This window comes from Triticum dicoccoides, chromosome 2B, assembly GCF_002162155.2.
Source record: "Triticum dicoccoides isolate Atlit2015 ecotype Zavitan chromosome 2B, WEW_v2.0, whole genome shotgun sequence".
NCBI lineage: Eukaryota > Viridiplantae > Streptophyta > Magnoliopsida > Poales > Poaceae > Triticum > Triticum dicoccoides.
This window is the reverse complement of record NC_041383.1, coordinates 771638041-771649433: the sequence shown is the minus strand read 5'-3', so window position 1 is coordinate 771649433 and position 11393 is coordinate 771638041. Positions and strand designations below refer to the sequence as shown.

General features: G+C 43.3%; 1 protein-coding gene and 1 pseudogene across 1 annotated transcript; one reads left to right on the top strand and one right to left on the bottom strand.

The window, feature by feature from the left end:
* Nucleotides 1-238: 238 nt before the first annotated feature.
* On the bottom strand, nucleotides 239-1531 carry LOC119368698 (peroxidase P7-like). Its single transcript, XM_037633878.1, has 2 exons — nucleotides 1244-1531; nucleotides 239-1155 (listed from the first exon to the last, which is right to left on the bottom strand). Exons 1-2 carry the CDS (start codon nucleotides 1466-1468, stop codon nucleotides 406-408), a joined length of 975 nt encoding a protein of 324 aa, XP_037489775.1. The 5' UTR covers nucleotides 1469-1531; the 3' UTR covers nucleotides 239-405.
* A 4812-nt stretch (nucleotides 1532-6343) lies between these two features.
* LOC119368697 lies at nucleotides 6344-8801 on the top strand (annotated as a pseudogene).
* Nucleotides 8802-11393: the final 2592 nt, after the last annotated feature.

Below are 11393 nucleotides of genomic sequence, written 5' to 3'. Positions count from 1 at the left end.
AGTGTCACGGTCACCTTCTGGAAAAAAAAGCCCAGCAGACCGGCGGCATTCCTCCGTTGCTTGAAGAACGGTCCATTAGATTCCATGTTATCAACAATTCCATGTTATCAACAATTCGACATAATAGCCGTTTAGGCATGTTGAAGCGTCACTGACAATCAAATGCGAGCTCATTATATAACAACTGAATGCGAGCTCATTATATATTTCCCATTAAAATAAACTCGAGAAACACCATTTATTACACACTCATGTAAGGGAACATTTTGTCAAACATTCTGTTGAGACGACATGATATATATGGGCAAAAAATTGAACACGAGAACTGTTACAACTTGCACATCTAATAATTGAATCAATAAAAACGGGCCGGGTTGCATGACGCACTTGGGATCAACCAATCAATCAATAGTTGGGCATGGAGCACTTGAGCCTCACCTCCACGGGCATTCCTTTGGGCGGAGGTACGTTTCCCATCTTCACCATGGCCTTGGCGAAGTCCCTCGCGAACGCCTCACCGTCGGTGCTGTACATCTCCACGAGATTGTCCTGCAAACCTCCACCGCCGTAGAGAGTCTGGTCGGAGGTGAGGAGACCGCGCCGCGCGATAAGGTTCCGGTAGTAAGCGTTGTCGAACCTCATCGGAGTCTGCACGTCAAACGACGCTTTACCAGAAGGACCCTGGCACATCTGCTGCATGGTCTGTGCGAAGGATGGGTCGATCTCCTCATCGCGGTCGGTGCCGTAGACGCGGTCGCTGTAGTGCAGGCAGTTGGCCATCCCGACGGTGTGTGCACCGGAGAGCGCGGTCATATCACGCGCGTCGAGGTTGAGCCTTGAAAACATGGTGACGAGCTCGCCGAGGTTGTCGCGCGGGCTGGGGAGGCCCTTCTTGGTGGACTCTGGGTCGGCCGCGAAGCGCGAGTCCTTGCGGCCGAGGGGCACGCTCCAGGTGGGGCCTCCGAGCAGGGCGACGGCGTCGCGGGACGCCAGGGCGATAACATCAGCGCAGGAGACGGTTGCCGGGCAGTCGTGCTCGAGGGCGGACTTGATGTCGTCGATGACGGTGTAGCCGGTGAGGGAGGCGTTCGGCTCTACATCCTTCTCGCTGGGGGAGAAGGGGGTTGCTTCCAGGAGAACAGAAGCATCACATCCCTGTCACGCCATATAAGAGTATTAGCAAATGGAACCATATAGTATATGTAAGAATAGACGGAATATAGAAGTAGAGATGCGTAGATACGTTGATGAAGCAGTCGTGGAAGAAGAGGCGGAGGACGGCGGGTGCCATCCTCGGCTGGGCGGCGACGCTGCTCGCCATCACTGACCGCACGACGCGCTGCACGTTGGGGCACGTCTTCTCGTAGTAACCCGCGGAGAGCTCGTCGCCATTGGCGGTGGCAGCGAGAGCAACCAAGAGGAGCAGCGCAAGTGCAACGCAAGAAGGGACGACGCTGGAGGACGCCATGCCTAGAGGTTGACTGATGATGAGAGCGATCGCTGCACGGTGCAGAAAAAGCCGGCAAGGAGAGAGCGAGATGCTTATAGCTTAATGCTATTGCTAGCTAGGTTGCAATGGATGATCCAGTAGTAAGCATCTGCTTATATAGACTTCGGTTTGGGCTGCCGTCTTCCTCGCGCGTGCGAGTGTGCGAACGCTCTGCTCGACTGACAAGGTCTCTGGTCTGTCTGCCGCGGTGCCGCCTCGTGCTCGTGCATCTTGGCCGGAACCTTGACGGGGTCAGGGCAGGACGTACGAAGAGAAACAAAAGCGCAGGGAATTGACATGCTAACTAATACACGTACCTAGCTTGAATTACATAAAATTATGGACGTGATCCCGTCGACACGGTTGCTTGCTTGGATGGTGCAATTGTCCACGCCGAGAATCAAATCGTTCGCTGAATTCAAAGGGTGTTGGGACATATCACAAACCGTTGAAACTCGCGCTGTAGAAACACAAAGATGCATGCTGTCCACTTGGGCTGTTTTGGCTAGTTCAAAAGGCGAGTAGTACGAGTTAGCAGACGATTTTGTCACGGTTCCAGAAAACATCCTTTAAATACACCCCGCTGGAACTGGAAGCCTGGTATGTATGCACACCTTACACCCAGCCTTGTATATTTGAAATATTTATGAAAGATATCGAGAACTTAAGAATTTGCTCTTTACACACGAACACGTCACACTGCCGCCCCGGCTGCAGCAAGATAAGAAGCGCCCCAAGACGCACGGTGGCTATGGGCTGCCCTAGGTCTGCCTTACCGCCCTAAGGCCTTGAGGTTCGCTGTCATCAAACACGAAAAACAACGAAGAATGAGGAACGATAAAATGAGGGAGAAAGGTAAAAGCTAAATGATGGATCGGTTTGACGATTGTGTGTTGTTCAATAAGTTGTCACATCTCATCTATTTATGAGACGGATAGTCTTCTTACAAAAAAACAACTTAGATTTCTGTCCAAATCATTAAATCTGTCATATTTCGGATTAATACGTTCAGAAGCTCCGAGCCAGCGCGCGGAGGCTCCAGCCCCAGAAGTCCCCGAACGTTCTGAGGCAATCTTCATGCAGACTTGCAATGCTCATGTTAAACATGGAGGTATCCCAGAGGTTCCAGGACAAAATTTCTCGCATAATGTTGCATTGTTCATGTTAAGTCCAGAGGTTCTGGGGTAACTTTTCTGCACCACACTATTTTGGCACTAGAAATAGCATAGAATCTTAGATTGAGACGATTAAAAGTACAAAAATATCATTCGTGTTGACAGAAACCCCTTTGAACTTGTCATAACTTTCGGGTCTAAGCTCTAATTTGAGTGGCCCTTAATTGTTTTATATCCATTCTAATATTATAGGGCTATCCAATGGTGGCATCCGACTGTTAATTTGGCCACTGTTTGTGTTCCTTCCTGTTCTGTTTCTCTTGCCACTTTTGAGCGTCAACATTTGCAAAACTAATTGTTAACCACTTTGATGTGATTCAAAATTGGAGTTCAGATCCAGAAAATTGGTGCATGTATGTACCATATTTCTTAAATAGTTTTTTTTACTTCTTCATAATTTCACTATATTCTAGCTCATGCTTTCATATGCATGCATGACTCAACCTTAGCCCGTTGGACCTATCATTTGGAGAAGATTCACACACGTAATAATCAAATTGATGTATATTTTGTCGATGGCCCTAGCAATAATACTATATACTAGAAGGGTTGGTGCGCTTTGCAGCGCCATTGGTGTTGTTGGGTTTCTTAGAAACATTACTCACTTTGTTTCACATCTAAGGTGTATTAAATTTTTTAGAAGTCAAATACTTTTAAGTTTGATCAAATTTGTAGAGAAATATATCAAATTCATAATACCAAATTGGTATTATTAGATTCATCATGAAATGGATTTCCATATATTTTTTGTTAAATATTGTGGATGTTGACATTTTTTGGCTCTAAACTTGGTGAAAGTTAAAGGAATTTGACTTTCCAAAAAACTAATAACCTTATATTTTGGAATCGATGGAATATTTAATTTGGCGGGGCGGGGAGATGATGGAGTGTGTTTTATTTTTATATAATTCGATGACCTGTTGGGCCTTTCTCGATGTGATTCTGTGTTATCCGCTAAGAAACCCATATTTATGTCAGCAAATATCTGTGTCGGTAGCTGCATGTACTATATAGGTGCTACAGTATCACATGGTGGCGTTTCTTTTTCTAGGTGGTAGGAGGGTGTGTGGGATCGATACGTATTTATAGGCGGTTGTTGCTAATTAATTTGAAAAATGATTGGCCCAATCAAAATCTGCCAAATCCATAATTGAATCCCTCAATTGAATTGAAGAGCTTCAAAATTACGGAACAATAGTGAATTAAAATAATTGAATGGGAGATCTCCTTGAAAAATTGTTGACCCAGCCAAAATTGAGTGACTCAATTTTAAATTGAAGACCTCAATTAGTTGTGAGGCCTTAAAATTAGGAAACATATTGTTAGTATAAACGAATTGAATGTGAGAGCTTTGAGAAATTGTTGACCCGATCAAAATCAAGTGACCCAATTTCAAACGAAGACCTCAATTGATTGTGAGCGGTTTAAAATTAGGGAGCTGGTTTTTCTTTTTTCTAGATGGTCGGAGGATGTGTGATTGATATGTTTTATAGGCGGTTGCTGCTGATTGATTTGAAAAATGATTGGCCCGATCAAAAATCTTAAACCAAAGCTATAATTGAATACCTCAATTGAATTGAAGAGCTTCAAAATTAGGGGAAATAGTGAATTAAAATAATTGAATGGAAGATCTCCTTGAGAAATTGTTGACCCGATCAAAATTGAGTGACTCAATTTTAAATTGATGACCTCAATTAGTTGTGAGAGACCTTAAAAATTAGGCAGCATATTGTATTGTATAAAAGAATTGAATGAGAGAGCTTTGAGAAATTGTTGACCTGGTTAAAATCGGGTGACCATGTTTCAATTGGAAACCTCAATTGATTGTGAGTACTTTAAAATTAAGGAGCTTAGTGTTATAGAGGATGATTGACAGTGGATGATCAAAATTGAACATGGTAGACAAGAAAAAGACGCAGGATGGATAGCATGTATTGCACACAAGATACTAAAAATCAAGCAATGTTCAGCTCTATAAACAAATGGATATGATAGTACAATATGTATTTTCACTATTTGTGCAACCACAAATGCATCATCTTGTTGACCCAGCCAAAATTGAGTGTCAAAAACCATTACAGAACATCATGAATAGATAATTAAGTGTCAAAATTAATAGAAGTTCATCATCACATTAAAACCAAAGTACACACATAGTTCTTATTGAACAACATATAGCTCTCCAGAGCATCTAATTAATTAAACCATGCATTGAAACTATGTAAAACATTTCAATGCAAAAACAAATGTTATCATAGTCGCAACCAAGGTAATAATTGATCCAACGGCATAATGATACCAAGACTTGGTATGAATGGCATATTTTCTAATCTTTCTAATCTTCAAGCGCATTGCATCCATCTTGATCTTGTGATTATCGACGACATCCGCAACATGCAACTCCAATATCATCTTCTCCTCCTCAACTTTTTTTATTTTTTCCTTCAAATTTTTTTTTTCTTCTTCAACTAAATTTAACCTCTCGACAATAGGGTCGGTTGGAATTTCCGGTTCACATACCTCCTAGATAAATAAAATCTATGTCACGTTGGTCAGCATAATTGTCATAAACAATAAATGAACCAAATAGTTATAAAAGATAATATATACCACATCTGAATCATAGACAGGATGAGGACCGACCGGGGCGGATACTAAAACCATCGCACTATATAATAAGAAGCAATAGTAAAAGTAAGAAAATTATACAAGTATCTATCTAAACATACAAGTAAGAATTTTTTTTCTTTCAGAAAGAAGATAAGAACAAGAGGCTCACCACCATGGTGTCGGCGACGAGATCGGCGCGGGCGATCGACGGCGGTGAAGACGGGGACGGGACGTGACAGAACGCTAAACCTAGACAAATATTTAGGAAAATGAAGTTTGAAGATCGAGCTGGGAGAGGAGAAAGTTTAAGTACTGTGGCTCGGACATTCCATCGAACACCTCATGTGCATAAGAGGTGAGCTAGAGCACCATAAAGCCCTCCCCTCGCCGGCCAGAAAAAATAGAGCAGTGTGGAGTGCTCTGCTCGCCGGCGAGGGGGTATATACAGACACATCATTGGTTCCGGTTCATGGCTTGAACTGGGACTAAAGGACACCCTTTGGTCCCCGTTCAAGCCACCAACCGGGACAAATGATGGTGCGCCAGGAGCGAGGCCCATTGGTCCCGGTTCATCCCACCAACCGGGACCAAAGCAGCCAGATGAACCGGGACCAAAGCAGCCAGATGAACCGGGACCAATGCCCCCACGAGGCCCGGCAGGCCCCCTGGCCTCATGAACCGGGACCAAACGTGATTGAACCGGGACTAATTGGTTTATCTAGCCTGAACGAAAAACCCTGTTTTCTACTAGTGAGGGGTTGAGGACCGTCATATACCTCAGGTGCTGGGGTCCCAATTAGCGTGTGACTTGGTTCCCTCCCGGTTGTAAATACTCCCTAGTACAGTATGTTTCACAAACATCACGCATTACATATTCAAAAACCTTTGTACAAGGCAATCGTGCCATGCATGTCAATATGTCACGTGTAATGTTCGTGACACGACGGGTAAGGATTTGGTCACACAACTTTAGATTTGGTTTTTGTTCCCGGTTCCCCGAACAGTACAAAGATCTCATTAGAGACACCTGTTCCGTGCGCTGATTTAAAAGACCGGAAGCATCTTAGCAATGGCGCCGGTGGCTGTGCTTGTGCCGTGGCTAGCATGGCTCGTCGTCTCTTTCCTCTCCGTCTACCTCCTCAACCTCCTCTCTCGCGCGCGCTCCGGCCTCCCGCCGGGCCCCCGCCCGCTGCCGCTCATCGGCAGCCTCCACCTCCTCGGCGACAAGCCGCACCGCTCCCTCGCCCGTCTGGCCAAGGTCCACGGCCCGCTCATGTCCCTGCGCCTCGGCGCGGTCACCACGGTGCTCGTCTCCTCCCCCGCCATGGCCCGGGAGTTTCTGCAGAGGCACGACTCCGCGTTGGCCGCCCGGTCCGTGCCCGACGCCACCGGCGAGCACGCGGCGGGCTCCGTGGCCTGGCTGCCCCCTGCGCCGCGGTGGCGCGCGCTGCGCAAGATGATGGCCACGGAGCTGTTCGCCCCGCACCGGCTCGACGCGCTGCGCCACCTGCGAAGCGAAAAGGTGCGGGAGCTCGTGGACCACGTCGCGCGGCTGGCGCGCGAGGGCGCGCCCGTGAACGTTGGCCGCGTGGCCTTCACGACGAGCCTGAACCTCCTCTCCCGCACCATCTTCTCCGCCGACCTGACGAGCCTCGACGACCGCGGCCGCTCGGAGGAGTTCCAGCAGGTGGTGACGGCCATCATGCAGGCCCTGGGGAGCCCCAACGTGTCGGACTTCTTCCCGCTGCTCGCGCCGGCCGACCTGCAGGGCACGCGCCGGTGGCTGGCGCGGCTGTTCGCGCGGCTGCGCGGCCGTGACGCCGGCCAGCCGAGGAAGAACGACTTCCTCGACGCGCTGCTCGACGTGGCGGCGCGTGAGGACGGCAAGGACCTGCTGGACCGCCAGACGCTACGATCACTTTTCACGGTAAACATAATTTCTGTCTGAGAGGACACAAAAGATATACTTGAAAATTCCGCACGCACATGAATGGTCAGCCTTGCCGACTGAGCCTGCCGGGGATCAAAGCACATGGCCAGCCTTGGAGATTGAGATTTATATTTTTAAATGTTGGCATCGAGATATCTAATATCCACAAATTTCGTATTTAATTTTTTAATCAAGAAATAAACATAAGAGTTTGATAGTATATAGATGATAGGAGTCATATTACTTATAGCTTAAATGAATATATTTAGATATATTTCAATGCTAGACACATCTGTTTGGACGACAAGTAATTTGATTCAGAGGGAGTACCAGCCAGATTTTTGTTTATTTCCCTATGTATGGACGACATTTTGGTGAAATTTTGTAGTTACTACTATCCACTCTATTGATGCTATACGAACACTAACAGTGATAACATCAAAAGTAACATTTGGATACTCATGTAGCCATGTTTATGCCTCTAAAATTCAGACAGAATAGTCGCACATAATTTTTTACAAGAATCATGCACGGCAGGCTACTCATGTGTTACAAAGTGTACCACTGGATTTCTCCTCTATATAAGAACTGAATCATCTAAAACAAGAATTCCTATGTTTTTCATTTGTTTCAAACCAGGCTTATTGTATTTTACCCCATTTCCAACAATTCCATGATAGCCCTTGCATGACTGCACTTCATCCAACGCGTGAAGAATGGAGAATTGGGTTAGGAACAATAGCTTATACTATAATGAAATGAGTATAAAATCTTATAACGCAAATCAATGAGGTGTTTCTTCTATAGTTCATCCGAACAGTACATGTATGTGTGGTTCAAAGAGAATTTAAGTTCTTCTATAGAAAACAATCATTTGTACTCTCTGTGGTGCTTGTTTAGTGTATCTAAATAGCTATATTGACTAGACTATTGACGTGACATTATATTTGCATGTTAGGATTTCTTCTCTGCTGGTAGTGACACAAGCTCTAGCACAGTGGAATGGGCAATGGCAGAGCTTCTCCAAAATCCAATCATCAATGTCTAGAGCTTGCAACGAGCTTGCAGAAGTTATTGGATCCAAAAGAAACATTGACGAAGATGATATTGTTCAGTTGCCCTATCTCCAAGCTGTCATAAAAGAGACTTTTAGACTTCATCCTCCTGGCCCGTTCCTGTTGCCACGGAAACAGAGAGAACACTGAAAATAGCAGGTTACACAATACTAAAGATTCACGTGTGTTTATAAACATATGGGCGATAGGTCGAGATAAAGATGTATGGACTGAACCTGAGAAGTTTATGCCAGAGAGGTTCTTGGGTTCAACAGTTGACTTTAAGGGTGTCGATTTTGAGCTCCTTCCATTTGGTGTCAGACGTCGGATCTGCCCTGGAATGCCATTGGCTATTAGGATGGTGCATTTGGTCCTCGCTTCGTTGTTAAATCAATTTAAGTGGAGTCTCCCTATTGAGCTTGAAAGGGATGGGATTGATATGGAAGAAAAGTTTGGCCTATCACTTACGAAGGTCGTGCCTCTTCGTATTGTACCAACACCGATTTGAATTAGAAACAAAATGTGTCCCTAGTAAGGTTGTTTTAAATGTTTTTAACATGTAATAATTCAAATGTATCACCCATGGAATTTATACAATTATTTATGTCACAGTTAAACTTTTAGAAAACCTGACTTCCTCACAGTGCACAAGTTGAATGATATGTTGTTTTTACGCGGAGATATGTTGTGTTACACAGTTGCTGATCCTACAAAGGTATTCATGCATGCCATCCTAGCCACCCAGATTAACCTTTTAGGTTTGTACTAGCACATATGCCCGTGCATTGCAACGGGAAAATTTATGTTTTATGCACGCATAATGTCTCGTAGCACCGGATTCACTACAGAATATGCAATGCAGCATCCGTTTACAAAATGAACATAAAAAATTGGAAGCAATTTATCTGCATCCATATTTTCTTTGCGGGCATATATAATCTCCCACTAATTCCGTTTAAGTATAATCCTTCCTTTAATTGCCATGACGTCCTCACCCATTTTTGTCGGGAATCAAATCCTTCCTTTTCTAGTTTAGTAGCCCCACCCGAATGAAGCATATGATCCTTCCTTTTAATTATCCTACCTTTTTACCTCAAATCCTTCCTTTAATTAGCCCCATATATTTGAATATTCTATTTATTAAGCCCACAATTGTTCTTTTAATTATTTCATCGGTTTACCCACAATCCTTTCTTTAATTAGCCACGTCCATTTAATATCCTATTTAAGCCGCATTCAATTCCCACTATGTTGATTTATTTTGACCTAACTATTTTTCGCGGTCTCTATGAAAGCGCATAGAAGGCCCATCAACGTACAAGTACCAGCGAACCGTACGAAACTTTAGTGTGCGCTCATCCCAAATGAAAATCAATGAAAAGGACTAAACCAAACCAAGAACATATATTCCCTTTAATAGTAGGTATAGATAACACCATATTACAAAAAAGTAAACGCATTCCTTAAAAAAATACAACATTTTATTCACATGCGATGGATGGTGGATGATCATTGATATATTATTGAGAGCCTTAAAGAGAAGACAAATGGTGAACTTAATATGACAATTTCACCTTTACACCTTAAGTATTGTGTTGGAGCAATAGTAATTGTTCTCAGAGAAAGAAAATAAAATACGAAATTACTTTTCTAAGATCAAGCACACATGAGCTCGAGTGAACAGTAAAACAAAAATAAGAAAAATTAGATTTTTTTTGCATCAAACAATGACAAATGTTTTGATTGCTTTCAAAATTTCATTATGCAATGACATTCATGGAAGACATGGCTAGAAAAATAAAATCAATGCTCCAAATTTTTGTCAATGTTTGGTACCAAAAAAATCAGATTTGTTATATGTTATTATTTTACTGTTCACCCGAACTCACATGAGTTCATGCTCAGTTTAACCTTGTCCAATAAACTATGCATATTTTCACTTCACGAATATCTACACCATTCGAAGATTCAAAATTTTCACTATTCATAATTTGTCACTGTGAAAATTATCCTCTCCAACATATGGAAACATTTCCTTGTCCAGAATATTCGCTTTTAAATTTTTTGCGCATTGCAAAGTTCAAAAATCTTCCACGGTCTAAATCTTTTTCGTAGTCAAAACATGTGCACCTTCATTCAACCGTCACCAATAATATGAAAAAGCACAATTTAATAATTTTTTATGTCCAAATCAAATACTTATGAAAATTTCAAATGGTATGGAGCACTTTTTAAAATTACATGAACATTCTTTTACATTGTATAACTTTTTAAAAAAATACGAACATATTTGGTGAAATAAGTGAACATTATTTTCGAAATGTGACGACCATTTCTTTGAATGGTATGAAATATTTTTAAACTTACACAAATGCTTTTTACATTGTATAAACACTTTTTATAAATGTCACAAACATTTTTTTGGAATGCATGAATAATTTTTAAATGTTACAAATATTTATTTTGAATGCTATCCACATTTTTAAAAGTTGAAAGAACATTTTTTGACATTGTATAAATATGTTTAATGTGCGGTGAACATTTTTTGAATTTGATCAAGTATAAATAAAAGCTAAAAGATAGAAAGGAAAAAAAACAAAACGCATACTTAACCTCCTACTGGGCCGGCTCATTTAAAGGGTCCGGCGAGACGTGCTTTTGTCTTGCGGCGGGCGAGACGAAGCCATGACGGGTTTCGCGTAAGTTGGGTGGGCACAAGATCTAGGCCCATGAAAAGGTTGCCCACTAACCGCCCTCGGTCCTAACTGCCTCTGTGGTGCATGCGTCAACATCTCCATCTGACTACAACGCCACCTCAAAAAAATCTGATCTACAATGATGCAGTTCTCAAAATTAAAATTAAAAACGAGTTTGCTAATTCTCATACACCTGGAATTCTTACAACCATCAATTATCTTTTTGAGACGAGGCCGAGGATGGACGTCGTGAGGAGCACCAGCCACGGCAAGGCCGAGCCATGGACGAGCGGGAGCCCGCAAGAGCGAGTCTGAAACTTGATGGGTGAGAGTTGAGGTGTGCACGGTCGCAGTCGCGGAAAAATCTATTCACCGACGAGGTTGAGAGGGGTGGAGGCGGGCAGCATGACGGTTGACGCCGGGGGATGGACGTGCGCC